The sequence below is a fragment of the Boleophthalmus pectinirostris genome, unplaced genomic scaffold (assembly GCF_026225935.1).
Source record: "Boleophthalmus pectinirostris isolate CB_2022bp ecotype Guang Dong unplaced genomic scaffold, ASM2622593v1 HiC_scaffold_9, whole genome shotgun sequence".
NCBI classification, from domain to species: domain Eukaryota; kingdom Metazoa; phylum Chordata; class Actinopteri; order Gobiiformes; family Gobiidae; genus Boleophthalmus; species Boleophthalmus pectinirostris.
The window spans coordinates 37,136,238-37,151,793 of record NW_026571541.1 but is presented as its reverse complement, the minus strand read 5'-3'; the positions used below and the strand labels follow the sequence as shown (position 1 = coordinate 37,151,793).

The 15,556-nt window shown below is 42.2% G+C and overlaps 1 protein-coding gene across 3 annotated transcripts in view; it reads right to left on the bottom strand.

Annotated features, from left to right (window-relative positions):
* usp32 (ubiquitin specific peptidase 32) overlaps positions 1–15,247 on the bottom strand; it is a 112,972-nt gene extending 97,725 nt beyond the window's left edge. For all 3 annotated transcript variants that reach the window (XR_008631500.1, XM_055148097.1, XM_055148098.1), the window contains exon 1: positions 15,071–15,247. Coding sequence is in view for 2 of the 3 variants with exons in the window: in XM_055148097.1 (XP_055004072.1) it covers positions 15,071–15,128 (58 nt within the window). In the remaining variant the exon portion in view is untranslated. The remainder of the gene's footprint in view (positions 1–15,070) is intronic.
* Between the last annotated feature and the right edge of the window lie 309 nt (positions 15,248–15,556).

Sequence of the window (15,556 nt, the reverse complement as noted above, 5' to 3'; positions counted from 1 at the left end):
AGGTTTGTAGGTTTTACACAGAATAAGAAACGTATCTTGTCAACTTAAATAATCATAATCATAATAAGTCTCTGCAATTTGCTCACTGAAAATTAAAATGGCCTCTTCTTAAAAATAATAATAATAATTTGGGTTATAATTAAAATAAACCTCATATATTAGGGCTGCACTGTTAATGGTAAAGTCACAATTATCAAAATGCAAAGGTCATAAAAACTATTTAGATAATGTCTGGTTTAGTCCTGGTTTAGTCCTGGTTTAGTCCTGGTTTAGTCCCTGGTTTAGTCCTGGTTTAGTCCTGGTTTAGACCTGGTTTAGACCTGGTTTAGACCTGGTTTAGTCCTGGTTCAGTCCCTGCTCAGTTCTGCTTTAGTCCCTGCTTTAGTCCCTGCTTTAGTCCCTGCTTTAGTCCCTGGTTTAGTCCCTGGTTTAGTCCCTGGTTTAGTCCCTGGTTTAGTCCCTGGTTTAGTCCCTGCTTTAGTCCCTGCTTTAGTCTCTGCTTTAGTCTCTGCTTTAGTCTCTGCTTTAGTCTCTGCTTTAGTCCCTGCTTTAGTCTCTGCTTTAGTCCCTGGTTTAGTCTTTTTAGTCAGTCCCTGTTTAGTCTCTGGTTTAGTCCCTGGTTTAGTCCCTGGTTTAGTCCCGGTATTTTTAACCCTAACCCAAGGAGAGGTTGGAGTTTGGTCCTGGTTTGGTCTTCGTCCAGTTCTGGTTTAGTCGTGCTTCAGTTTTACATCAGTCCTGGTTTAGTCGTGGTTTAATCCTGGTCCAGTCCTGGTCCAGTCCTAATTTAGTCCTGGCCCAATCCTGATATTTCCAGCCTTTCCTCGGGACCTGGAGGATTGAGTGGTTTGGGCCTGTTTTAGTCCTGTTTTTAGTCCTTGTTTAATCCCTGGTTTAGTCCTGATATTTTCAACCTCTCCTTGGGTTAGGGTTAGAGTTTGGTCCTGGTTTGGTCTTCGTCCAGTTCTGGTTTAGTCCTGCTTCAGTTCTACGTCAGTCCTGGTTTAGTCCTAGTTTAGTACTGGTTTAATCCTGGTCCAGACCTGGTCTAGTCCTAATTTAGTCCTGGCCCAATCCTGATATTTCCAGCCTCTCCTCAGGACCTGGAGGATTGAGTGGTTGAGTCCTTGGTTGAGTCCTTGGTTGAGTCCTTGGTTGAGTCCTTGGTTGAGTCCTTGGTTGAGTCCTTGGTTGAGTCCTTGGTATTTTCAACCTCTCTTCGGGATCTGGAGGAATGAGCAATTTGGTCCTGGTCCAGTCCAGGTCCAGTCCCGGTCCAGTCCCGGTCCAAGTCCTGCATTAGACAGATATTTCCATACTATACAAATTGTGTGACTTCATAAAGGTGTGACTGAACATGACCTGAATCCTCATGTGAATGAAGTTCACACGAGGATTTTTCACGTCTATTTTGGTCTAAACTCGTGCCACGTTTTTGTGAAGTGTTTTAGCGGAGTATTTTTCTGGAGTGTTTTTGCAGAGTATTTTTGAGGAGTTTTTTTGTGGAGTATTTTTGTGGAGTGTTTTTGCGAAGTGTTTTTGTGGAGTATTTTAGCAGAGTGTTTTTGTGGAGTATTTTTTGTGGAGTTTTTTTTTGCGGAGTATTTTTCTGGAGTGTTTTAGTGGAGTATTTCTCTGGAGTATTTTTTGTGGAGATTTTTTTGCGGAGTATTTTTCTGGAGTGTTTTTTGTGGAGTTTTTTTTTTTCCGAGTATTTTAGCAGAGTGTTTTTGTGGAGTATTTTTTGTGGAGTTTTTTTTGCGGAGTATTTTTCTGGAGTGTTTTTGCAGAGTATTTTTGAGGAGTTTTTTTGTGGAGTATTTCTGTGGAGTGTTTTTGCAGAGTATTTTAGCAGAGTGTTTTTGTGGAGTATTTTTTGTGGAGTTTTTTTTTGCGGAGTATTTTTCTGGAGTGTTTTAGTGGAGTTTTTTTTTTGTGGAGAGTATTTTAGCGGAGTGTTTTTGTGGAGTATTTTTTGTGGAGTTTTTTTGCTGGAGTATTTTTCTGGACTGTTTTTGCAGAGTATTTTTGAGGAGTTTTTTTGTGGAGTATTTCTGTGGAGTGTTTTTGCGGAGTATTTTAGCAGAGTGTTTTTGTGGAGTATTTTTTGAGGAGATTTTTTTTTGCGAAGTATTTTTCTGGAGTGTTTTTTTGTGAGTTTTTTTTTTTGCGGAGTATTTTTAGCGAAGTGTTTTTTGTGGAGTATTTTTTGTGGAGTTTTTTTGTGGAGTATTTTTGTGGAGTGTTTTTGCAGAGTATTTTAGTGGAGTATTTTTGCGGAGTATTTTAGCAGCGTGTTTTTGTGTAGTGTTCTTTTGTGGAGTGTTTTAGTGGATTATTTTAGCAGAGTGTTTTTGGGTAGTGTTCTTTTGTGGAGTATTTCTGCAGAGTATTTTAGCAGAGTGTTTTTGGGTAGTGTTCTTTTGTGGAGTATTTTTCTGGAGTGTTTTTTTGTGGAGTATTTCTGCGGAGAATTTTAGCAGAGTGTTTTTGGGTAGTGTTTTTTTGTGGAGTATTTCTGCAGAGTATTTTGGCAGAGTGTTTTTGGGTAGTGCTCTTTTGTGGAGTATTTCTGCAGAGTATTTTAGCAGAGTGTTTTTGTGGAGTGTTCTTTTGTGGTAGTGTTTTAGTGGAGTATTTTAGCAGAGTGTTTTTGTGTAGTGTTCTTTCGTGGAGTATTTCTGCAGAGTATTTTGGCAGACTGTTTTTGGGTAGTGTTCTTTTGTGGAGTGTTTTTGTGGAGTGTTTTTGCGGAGTATTTTAGTGGAGTATTTTAGCGAAGTGTTTTTGTGTAGTGTTCTTTTGTGGAGTATTTCTGTGGAGTGTTTTTGCGGAGTATTTTAGTGGAGTATTTTAGCGGAGTGTTTTTGTGGAGTGTTTTTTTGTGGAGTGTTTCTGTGGAGTGTTTTTGTGGAGTGTTTTTGCGGAGTATTTTAGTGGAGTATTTTAGCGGAGTGTTTTTGTGTAGTGTTCTTTTGTGGAGTATTTCTGTGTAGTACTCGGTGCAGCTGAATCACAGGTTTATGTTTCACTGTGAAACATTATGTAAAGGACGCAGCTGTAAACATTAACTTCAGCTCAGGCCACAGTGTTTGAACAGCAGCAGCTCCTGTGTCTCTGCTCCTGTGGCTGACCCTCCACCCCTGCAGTACTTGTAACAGATCATATTTGCCTGGACTCAGATGAAGGGAAACACATCACAGGCGTTAAAGTAAAAGTCAAAGGTTGCTTCCTGTTTGTGGTCATAAGGTCATTCTGTTTCATAATAAAACTGAACCAGGACTAAACCAGGACTGAACCAGGTCTAAATGAGGAATAAACCTGATCTAAACCAGGTTTAAACCAGGTCTAAACAAGGAAAAAACCTAGATTAAACCAGAACTAAACCAGGTCTGAAACAAGGAATAAACCAATATTAAACCTGGACTAAACCAAGACTAAAGAAGGAATAAATTAGGATTAAACAGGACTGAATCAGGACTGAATAAGGATTGAACCAGGGCTAAACGAGGATTAAACAAGATCTAAACCAGGTCTAAACCAGGGCCAAATCAGGTCTAAACCAGGACTGAACCATGTCTCTACCAGGTCTAAAACAGGGCTAAGCCAGGTCTAAATGAACAGTGAACCAGGATTAAACCAGGACTAAATCAGGACTAAATCAGGACTGAACCAAGGCTAAACGAGGACTAAACCAGGGCCAGATCAGGTCTAAACCAGGTCTAAAGGAGGAACGAACCAGGGCTGAACGTGGACAAGACTAGATCTAAACCAGGGCCACATCAGGTCTAAACCAGGACTGAACAATATCTAAATCAGGTCTAAACCAGGTCTAAATGAAGAATGAACCGGGATTAAACCAGGACTGAACCACATCTAAACCAGGTCTAAACGAGGACTGAGCCAGGACTGAGCCAGGGCTGAGCCAGGGCTGAATCAGGTCTAAACCAGGACTGAAACATGTCTAAATCAGGTCTAAACGAGGGTTAAACCAGGACTGAACCATATCTAAACCCGGACTAAATCAGGTCTAAACCAGGTCTAAATGAAGAATGAACCGGGATTAAACCAGGACTGAATCAGGACTGAACCAGGACTAAACGAGGACTAAATTAGGACTAAACTAGGTCTAAACCAGGACTAAACCAAGACGAAATGACGAATGAACCAGGATTAAACCAAGACTGAACCAGGACTGAACCAGGACCGAATCAGGACCGAACGAGGATTGACTCAGGGCTACACGAGGACTAAACCAGGACTAAACCAGGTCTAAATGAGGATTAAACTAGGTCTAAACCAGGTCTAAAACAGGGCTAAATAAAGAATGAAAAAGTCACGTGTTTTTTTTGTCGTTTCAGAAAGTGGTGCTAAAATATTCATTGTCTGGAATGTTCCACAGTGTGGCATTACACTTGTTTATCTCTAGACTTAAAACCAGGTCTGAACCCAGACTAAACCAGGTCTGATCCAGGACTAAATCCAGGACTAAAACCAGGTCTGAACCAAGACTAAAACCAGGTCTTAACCAGGTCTTAACCAGGACTAAACCAGGACTAAACCAGGACCGAAACAGGATTGAATCAGGGCTACACGAGGATTAAACTAGGTCTGCACCAGGTCTAAACCAGGTCCTAACAGCTGCAGATGTTTTTGGATCCTGTCTCTTTAAAAGTCTTGTTTCCTCGTGCAGTGCTGCTGTTGTTGTTGCTGTTGTTGCTGTTGTGCGTCCGTATCCAGGTGAATGTTTAATGATTGTGTAAATGAAGAGGACTTTTACCTTTGGCAACAAGTCAAAGAAAAACACAACTCTGTATTTACAAATCATAACCTTAGAAAAACTGAAATACAGAGAGATACTTAGGACATCCTCTTTGCTCTTCCTCTAGGCCTCCTTCCTCTCTCTCTCTCTCTCTCTCTCTGTTTACACTTTACAGATTTCACTTCCTGCTTCGTCGCTTTACGGTCGTCCTTCTGAGGAATACTGCTCCTGTCGACACCTGTCAGTCAAACGTCCAGCCGTCCCACCTCCTTTTCTCCCTGTCGTCACGTCACCTCACATCAGAACGTTCGCATAAACAGAGAAAACGTAAAGGCTGTGGGCGCAGTGTGTTGCCCGTGGACACAACAAAAGTACAGACAGGGACAGAAGAGGGGAAAGGGTTTTTAAAATATTGTAAATCGGATACTGATCGATATTAAATCCTCGTTTTTCGCAGGTATCGATACTAAAAAAAAAAGTCCCACTGACAGGACAGAAATGAACCCTGGTTTGAGTCTTGGTTTGAGTCTTGGTTTGAGTCTTGGTTTGAGTCTTGGTTTGAGTCTTGGTTTGAGTCTTGGTTTGGGTCTTGGTTTGGTCTTGGTTTTGGTCTTGGTCTTGGTCTTGGTTTTGGTCTTGGTTTTGGTCTTGGGTCTTGGGTCTTGGTCCTGGCTTAGTCCCTGGCTTAGTCCTTGGCTTAGTCCTTGGCTTAGTCCTTGGCTTAGTCCTTGGCTTAGTCCTTGGCTTAGTCCTTGGCTTAGACCCTGGTTTAGTCCCTGGTTTAGTCCCTGGCTCAGTCCCTGGCTCAGTCCCTGGCTCAGTCCCTGGCTCAGTCCCTGGCTCAGTCCCTGGCTCAGTCCTTGGTTTAGTCCTTGGTTTAGTCCCTGGTTCAGTCCCTGGTTCAGTCCCTGGTTTAGTTCTGTTTCAGTCCTAAACCAGGACTAAACCAGGACTAAACTAGGGCTAAACCAGGTCTAAAACAAGTCTAAAACAGGGCTAAAACAGGTCTAAACAAGGTCTTAACAAGTTCTAAAACAAGGTCTAAACAAGGTTTAAAACAGGTCTAAACTAGCTCTAAACCAGGTCCAAACCAGGACTGAACATCAACATTCCCTGGGAGTCTGACGCTAACCGGAGGCACTTCTCTGCCTGCAGCTCTGTGACTGGAGTTAGACTTTGTTTTATCACAATCTGATCATAAAGACGTGATTAAACTGGAACAACAACAGGAACTGAGCCGAGTCTGTGCCGTTAAACCATTAAATCACAATCACAAGAGCGTGAGCGTCAGACAACAGTTTATCAGTAAAAAAAAAAAAAAAAAACACCCAATCAGGACACTCGGACTGATCACAGGAAAATGAAAATGTGCTGGTTAAAGGTGTATTATGTGTGTCTCTGTTGACCCGGGACAGTCCCAGTTTTGAGCCTGTGTCCTTCTGTCCCAGCAGATTTATACAAAACCACTGATGTGTCGCAGTATTTTTAAAAGAAATGTCCTTATTTTGACCAATCTGATCCCTGCCAACAGTAAAGAGAGACGTAAACTGTCATTTATTTTGATAAAATACAGAAAAGATGCTTAAAAATTACAAAGTCCTGGTTTCATTCTGGTTTAATCCCAGTTTAGTCCTGGTTTTAGTCCTGGTTTTAGTCCCGGTTTTAGTCCCGGTTTTAGTCCCGGTTTTAGTCCCGGTTTTAGTCCCGGTTTCAGTCCCGGGTTCAGTCCCGGGTTCAGTCCCGGGTTCAGTCCCGGTTTGTTTTGGTTTTGTCCTGGGTTCATCTTGGTTTAATCCCAGTTTAGTCCTGGTTTAGTCCTGGTTTCAGTCCTGGTTTAGTCCTGGTTCAGTCCCGGTTTAGTCCCGGTTTAGCCCTGGTTTTGTCCTGGGTTCATCTTGGTTTAATTCCAGTTTAGTCCTGGTTTAGTCCTGATTTAGCCCGGTTTAGTCCCAGTTTACTCCCGGTTTACTCCCAGTTTACTCCCAGTTTAGTCCCAGTTTAGTCCCAGTTTAGTCCCAGTTTAGTCCCAGTTTAGTCCCGGTTTAGCCCCAGTTTAGTCCCGGTTTAGCCCCAGTTTAGTCCCAGTTTAGCCCCGGTTTTGTCCTGGTTCAGTCCTGGTTCAGTCCTGGTTCAGTCCTGGTTCAGTCCTGGTTCAGTCCTGGTTCAGCTCTGGTTTCAGTCCTGGGTTTGTCTTGGTTTAATCCCAGTTTAGCCCCGGTTTAGTCCTGGTTTAGGACAAAACACACATTTTTTTTTAGCAAAACATTCAAAACATCCGACACCTGAATTGCGAATACTGTCCGTGGACTGTCAGAATATATCGAATCACAAGTTCCTTTGCTTAAATACATTTTTTGATAGAAGCAACGTCTTATAAACATGTGGAACTACATTTCCCATGATTCATTTCAGCGCAGACAACATGAAGAGATATGGTTTTTTACTTGAATTCTTGCGATTATGACAGAAATAATTCACACCAAAATCTTGTCAAGGTATTTTAAAAGCAAAAAAAAAAGCGTCCCATCTACAATTATATCAGCTTCTCAAAAAAATATCGCAATAAATATCGTATCGTGAGATTCGTATCGTGAATTGTAAATCGCAAAAATCGTATCGAGTTTTCCTTAATTGCACACTCGTTTCACCATTTTATTATTACCGACCACCACAAACTGAGAGTGTCCCAGTTTTTTATTGTGAAAATCTGGTCACACTAGCATTACGTAACTTTCTGGTTGCTCGTTTCTATGGCGACGTCACCGCTCTGCCTGGAATGTTCCGCAGTGTGACATTAAACAGCTCTAACTTTACATTTATTCACGCACAGGTGGTTTTATCGCTCAAAAACACCAAGAAAAACAGACATTCTGAGTGCGAGCGGGGTCGCCTCTCCGCAGATCTGACCCGTAACTTGGCCTGGAGATAGAAAGGTTGGTTTAATGCCGGACTGCGGAACATTCCGGATGAAGCAACGACGTCTCCACGGAGAAAAGCGTTTGACTCGACGCACTTTTAAATCAATTCCGTATTATTTCTTCTTTTTTTTTTTTTTTTTCAGTTTTCAACTAAATAAATAAACTGTGCTTGCTAAACGTGTAACCATGGTAACCGCTGAACATACCGCCATAGACATACATGCGCACATAAGTTTTATTAGTTTTATTAGATCGATTTCTGGATAAAGGAAAGGAAAATGTAAGGCTTTTTTTACTCTTTTTGTGCACCTCAGCCCTGAACTGAAATTACAATTTGCACGGAAAATTACGCAAATAAATAAATAAATAAATAAGTAGAGGCACCCCTTCTCTCCCGGCGTGACGTCACCGCCGAGAGTTAAAATGGCTCCCAGCTGAGCGATTGAACGACTGCTGCCCCGCTGCTGCATCCTGGGAGAACGATTAAGCGGAACAAAAGGATCAATAATAAGTCGTTTAGGAGGCAGCGCTCGGGCTGAAGGCTCGTGTAAACATCAGGCTGCTGTCGTTACACAAACTAATGTCCAAACCCACGCGCTAATACAACCCGGTAAAAACTCTCTCAACGCACAACGCAACTTAATACAACTCAACACAACTCAGCTCAACACAACAGCCCAGTAATAGTGGTGTAAACCTGGTTCATTCCTGGTTTAGACCTGGTTTAGATCTGGTTTACTCCTGGTCTAGACCTGGTTTTCGTCCTAGTTTCGTCCTAGTTTCGTCCTAGTTTCGTCCTAGTTTCAGTCCCAGTTTCAGTCCCAGTTTCAGTCCCAGTTTCAGTCCCAGTTTCAGTCCCAGTTTAGTCCCGGGTTCGTCCTGATTTCAGTCCTGGTTTCAGTCCTGGTTTCAGTCCTGGTTTCAGTCCTGGTTTCAGTCCTGGTTTAACCCTGATTTCGTCCTGGTTTGGTGCTGGTTTTGTCCTGGTTTCGTGCTGGTTTAATGCCGAATTCAGTCCTGGGTTCAGTCCTGGTTTCGTTTTGGGTTCATCCTGGTTTAATCTTGGTTCAGTCCTGGGTTCAGTCCTGGGTTCAGTCCTGGGTTCAGTCCTGGGTTCAGTCCTGGGTTCAGTCCTGGGTTAATCCCAGTTTAGTCATGGTTTAGCCCTGATTTCGTCCTGGTTTCAATCTGGTTTAATTTTAGTTTCGTCCTACTGTCCCAGTTTAGTATCGGTTTAGTATCGGTTTAGTCCCGGTTTAGTCCCGGTTCGTCCTGGTTTCAGTCCTGGTTTCAGTCCTGGTTTCAGTCCTGGTTTCAGTCCTGGTTTCAGTCCTGGTTTAGCCCTGATTTCATCCTGGTTTGGTCCTAGTTTGGTCCTAGTTTGGTCCTGGTTTCAGTCCTGGTTTCAGTCCTGGTTTCAGTCCTGGTTTCAGTCCTGGTTTCAGTCCTGGTTTAATCTTGGTTTAGCCCTGATTTCGTCCTGGTTTGGTGCTGGTTTTGTCCTGGTTTCGTCCTAGTTCAGTCCTGGTTTCGTGCTGGTTTAATCCCGAATTCAATCCTGGTTTCGTTTTGGGTTCATCCTGGTTTAATCTTGGTTCAGTCCTGGGTTCAGTCCTGGGTTCAGTCCTGGGTTCAGTCCTGGGTTTAGTCCTGGGTTTAGTCCTGGGTTTAGTCCTGGGTTCAGTCCTGGGTTCAGTCCTGGGTTCAGTCCTGGGTTCAGTCCTGGACTACAGAAAAATACACAAAATTTTTAACAAAACAATTGATTAACATTTAAAAATCCAAACACCTGAATTGTAAATCCATTAAAAACACAATTGTAAATCTGTATCCATGGAGACTAGAAACAAACACCAGCAGAACAAGTTACAGGTCAGATCTGCGGAGAGGCGCATGCAGGTTTCTCAATATATTCTTTCACATTCAGTTTAATGTAGCTTGACAAGAATTTCACATTTCTAAACTGAGAACATTTGTTATAAATAAAATAGTGAAAAGAGCGTGTGATATTGTGGATCCTCGTGTCTGTCGTGATCTGAGAAGATTCTGACGCTGAATTTTTTTTGCTTTATGGTCATTTGCAAACACTTTTTTTGGGGGGGGGCAAACACGTGACAAGTTTCCTGGCGGGGATCAGATTAATCAGAAATTGTTATAGTCCTGTTTTAGACCTGATGTTGTTCTGATTTAGTCTGGGTTTAGTCCTGGTTTAGACCTGATGTAGTCCTCGTTCAGTCTTGCTTTAGTCCGAGTTCGGTCTTACTTTAGTCTGGGTTTAGACCTGATGCTGTCCTGGGGTAGTCCTGGGGTAGTCCTGGTGTAGTCCTGGTGTAGTCCTGGTGTAGTCCTGGTGTAGTCCTGGTGTAGTCCTGGTGTAGTCTGGGTTTATTCCTGGTTTAGACCTGATGTAGTCCTCTTTTATTCTTACTTTCGTCCGGGTTCAGTCTTACTTTAGACCCGATTCAGTCTTACTTTAGTCCCGGTTCAGACCTGATGCTGTCCTGGTGTAGTCCTGGTTTAGTCCTGGTTTAGACCTGATGCTGTCCTGGTGTAGTCCTGGTGTAGTCCTGGGGTAGTCCTGGGGTAGTCCTGGGGTAGTCCTGGGGTAGTCCTGGGGTAGTCTGGGTTTAGTCCTGGTTTAGACCTGATGTAGTCCTCTTTTATTCTTACTTTAGTCCGGGTTCAGACCTGATGCTGTCCTGGGTAGTCCTGATTTAGTCCTGGTTCAGTCCTGGTTCAGTCCTGGTTCAGTCCTGGTTCAGTCCTGGTTCAGTCCTGATGTAAAACCTTGGGAAAACTGGGACAAATCAGTGGTTTTGTATAAATCTTCTGGGACGGGGGACACAGGACTCAAAACTGAGATTGATATCGCCAATTATAACAATTCCAATTTCAATAACGCACAATTGAAATTTCAAAACAAAGCCATGTTTTCAACAAAATCCGCATGACATCAGGAGCAGGGTGACAGCATTTTAAAAATAAAAAAACTGAGACATCCCCAGTTTGTGTTGGTTGGTAATAATAAAATTGTGAATCGCGTGAGTAATTAAGAAAAACTGTTCTGCAGTCGGCACTAATGTGAGTCAATATAGTCACATTTTCATTGTGTTTTGGTCGGTTTTTTAGCAGCTTTTCTGTATTTTACCGAAACAAATGAGAATTTATGTCTCTCTTTACTGTTGGCACGGATCAGATTGGTAAAAATAGGGACATTTCTTGTATAAAACTGGGACAAATCAGTGGTTTTGTATAAATGTGCTGGGACAGAAGGACACAGGCTCAAAACTGGGACTGTCTGTTAAAAAGCAATCACATGAAAACACAGCCAGATATTTCCAATTATAACAATTCAAATTTCAATGACGCATGACTGAAATTTCACAACAAAGCCATGTTTTCAAATAAATCTGCATGACATCAAGAGCAGGGTGACAGGACTTTAAAAATAAAATAAAGGGACATCCCCAGTTTGTGGTGGTTGGTTTGCGTAATTAAGAAATCACTCAGTGCTAATGTGAGTCAGTACAGTCACATTTTCATTCTGTTTTAGTCGTTTTTAGCAGATTTTCTGTATTTTACATAAAGAAATGACAATTTATGTCTCTCTTTACTGTTTCGCAGGGATCAGATTGGTCAAAGATAATGATGGTCCTGTTTTAGTCCTGGTTTAGACCTGATGTAGTCCTGCTTTAGTCTTAGTTTAGTCCTGGTTTAGATCAAACTGGTTAACACTTGGGACATTTCTTACTCACTGTATGACTGAAATTTGTAAACAAAGCAATGTTTTCAACAAAATTCGCATGACAGGAGCAAGGCGACCAGTTTGTGTTGGTTGGTGATAATAAAATTGTGAATCGCGTGTCTAATTAATGAAAACTGTTCTGCAGTCGGCACTAATGTGAGTCAATATAGTCACATTTTCTTAATGTTTTGGTCATTTTTAAGCAGCTTTTCTGTATTTTACCGAAACAAATGACAATTTATGTCTCTCTTTACTGTTGGCAGGAATCAAATTGGTCAAAGACCATGTTAGTCCTGTTTTAGTCCTGGTTTAGACCTGATGTAGTCCTGCTTTAGTCTTAGTTTAGTCCTGCTTTAGTCTTAGTTTAGTCCTGCTTTAGTCTTAGTTTAGTCCTGCTTTAGTCTTAGTTTAGATCTGATGTAGTCCTGCTTTAGTCTTAGTTTAGGTCTGATGTAGTCCTGCTTTAGTCTTAGTTTAGTCCTGCTTTAGTCTTAGTTTACATCTGATGTAGTCCTGCTTTAGTCTTAGTTTAGTCCTGCTTTAGTCTTAGTTTAGTCCTGCTTTAGTCTTAGTTTAGTCCTGCTTTAGTCTTAGTTTAGATCTGATGTAGTCCTGCTTTAGTCTTAGTTTAGATCTGATGTAGTCCTGCTTTAGTCTTAGTTTACATCTGATGTAGTCCTGCTTTAGTCTTAGTTTAGTCCTGCTTTAGTCTTAGTTTAGTCCTGCTTTAGTCTTAGTTTAGTCCTGCTTTAGTCTTAGTTTAGTCCTGCTTTAGTCTTAGTTTAGTCCTGCTTTAGTCTTAGTTTAGTCCTTGTTTGTATCAGGTCCAAAATAGAGACACCTGGGACATTTCTTGTATAAAACTGGGACAACTCATTGGTTTTGTATGAATCTGCTGGGACAGGGGACACAAAAAACTCAAAACTGGGACTGTCCCGGGTCAACACCTTAAAACTAGCACCGGAAAAGTTACACATTGCATCTTTAAAACGCCATCACATGAAAACACAGCCAGATATCGGCCAATTCTCACAAAATGCAAATAAATCAAGCTACTCTTCCGATGTTCGCACGTGTGAAACTTCAAAACAAAGCCATGTTTTCAGCCGAATCCGCATGACAGCAGGAGACTTCGCCCTGACACGGCGAACAACAATAGCTCCCCGTTAGAATCTGTCACATGCGTGGGTTTATCTCGCCCCAAAGCCACAAAAAAAAAAGGGAGTTTGATCTGGAGCTAGTTCTGGTTAGCTCTCTCCGCTAACGAGCCGCATGCAAAAAAAACCAAAACAAAACACATTATTCACTGTCAGTGTTGGGGAGTAACAGATTACATGTACCAGAGTTATGTAATCAGAGTACAAATTATGAGTAACTGTATTCAGTTACAGTTTCAGTGAGTGGTAATTGGATTACAGTTACTTTGTTGAAATAAATGGATTACACAGAGGGATTTTACTGTTTTCATATTTTGGGCTAAACCAGGACTAAACCAGGTCTAAACCAGGACTAAACCAGGACTAAACCAGGACTAAACCAGGTCTAAACCAGGACTAAAACCAGGACTAAACCAGGACTAAACCAGGACTAAACCAGGAATAAACCAGGACTAAACCAGGAATAAACCAGGAATAAACCAGGTCTAAACCAGGACTAAACCAGGAATAAACCAGGACTAAACCAGGAATAAACCAGGTCTAAACCAGTTTTAAACCAGGTCTAAACCAGGACTAAACCAGGACTAAACCAAGACTAAAACAGGTCTAAACCAGGACTAAACCAGGACTAAACCAGGACTAAACCAAGACTAAACCAAGACTAAAACAGGTCTAAACCAGGACTAAACCAGGACTAAACCAGGACTAAACCAGGACTAAACCAAGACTAAACCAGGTCTAAACCAAGACTAAACCAGGACTAAACCAGGTCTAAACAAGGTCTAAACCAGGATTAACCCAGGACTAAACCAGGACTAAACCAGTTTTAAGACAGGTCTAAACCAAGACTAAATCAGGTCTAAACCAGGGCTAAACCAGGACTAAACCAGTTTTAAACCAGGTCTAAACCAGGACTAAACCAAGACTAAACCAGGTCTAAACCAAGACTAAACCAGGTCTAAACCAAGACTAAACCAGGTCTAAACCAAGACTAAACCAGGTCTAAACCAGGTCTAAACCAAGACTAAAACCAGGTCTAAACCAGGTCTAAACAAGGTCTAAACCAGGTCTAAACCAGGATTAACCCAGGACTAAACCAGGACTAAACCAGTTTTAAGACAGGTCTAAACCAAGACTAAATCAGGTCTAAACCAGGACTAAACCAGGTCTAAACCAGGTCTAAACAAGGTCTAAACCAGGATTAACCCAGGACTAAACCAGGACTAAACCAGTTTTAAGACAGGTCTAAACCAAGACTAAATCAGGTCTAAACCAGGACTAAACAAGGTCTAAACAAGGTCTAAACCAGGTCTAAACCAGGTCTAAAACAAACTCACTTTAAATAATTTAATGGATTACGTTACAAGATACATTTTGTCGTATGTAATCTGTAATCTGTAGGGGAATACATTTTAAAAGTCACCTTCCCAACACTGCTCACTGTTGACAAGTGAGCCACGAACGCTAACCCGAGCCGACCCGAGCCAACCCGAGCCGACCCGTTACAATACAGCAAAAAAAAAAAAAAAAAAAAAAAAAAAAACAAAGCAAAAAAGCAAAACCAGCCCAGCTACAGCAACATTTATCCCCAATTTCACGAGACTGTAATTCATTCTGACGAGGCTAGTTAGCATGTTGCAACAGTTTGGTTAGCTGTTGAGCCCAAATCCACGCACAAATCTCACGCATATTTCCACTTGGCCTCATTTTACCGCAATTGCACGGCCGTTTAAACATTGTCACGGTGTAATTGCGCAAAAAAAAAGCCGATAAAACGTGCAGCACTGCCTGGATATGCTCGTGTGTGTGCATTGTAGTGTTATGACTGCGGGGAAATGACGCTAACCCCCCCAGTGCCAATACGGGATCGTTCGCCCTGTCAACAACAAAGCTATTTCCGTCATTCCTGGTTGAATTAAAAGCTCGTAAATGTGTTTTTGAAGCGTTGCGTGGCGCGTTTGACAGCTGTCTTCCCTAAAAACGGCGAACGGGGCCAGTTAAAAGGCTGAATTTGCAGTGCCGGTGTTGCGCCCGAGAACGCACCCCCTACACAACAGGGCATATTTACGACCAAAACTGTCAAATTATGAACATCTTAAGCGATTTTGTGATTGTTTTTGATTCGATGTGAGATTTAAATAAGTACGTGATAACAAAATGAGGTAAGAGTTGTGATTTGGAGTGATTTAATAGCGATGGGGAGGATGCTGTGTTGTTTTTCTACGCGTTACGAGGCAAATAAAAGGTGCTGTCGAAATTAAACGTGCTAAAATTGCGTTGTGAAGTTATAAAAATAGGTTACGTCGTTGACAGTGAAGCAAAAAATGTTAAGAAGTGAGGTGAAAGCGTGGGTTTAGACGTGGATGTGTGGGTAAAATGAGCGCGAGTGGACCATGCAGTCGGGGTGCAGGTTCGAGCGGTGCACCGGTAGACTACGGCTAACGCTATCGGCGCGTGAAGCTGCAGCGCGCGCTCCAACGTGACCCACCTCTCTTCACGGCCTCGTCAAACGTCAGGAACCCTATCCTCGACTCTTTGGCCCCCATGCTCTCGCCTCACTTCATCTTCGCCTGGCCCCGGGAAAGCGATTGGGCGGGCGGGCGGAGAGGAGTCGGTGTTGTCGGTGTTGTTGTGCGTGTGTCGGTATTTGGCGCTCGCCTCGTCGGTCTGGACGCGGAGGGTGGACGCTGTCAGTGACGCCGCGCCGTCACCGCGTCACGTGATCCGCAGGTCATTTGATCGGCGCCCCGGACCCGGTGTAAACACGGACGAGTGGAACGACATGGTTTTTGCTTTTTGTGAATAAGAAAACTTGATAGAAAACAGATTCAATTCAGTTCAGTTCAGTCTTTATTAAGAACACGTAATGTTTGGTTCATAGTATTAAAAATAAAATACTAAGAACATACAATTCAGTGCAAAATATGTACTTTTTGGTATATGTGTTGAACTTAATCCTATTCAAGTGGAATTT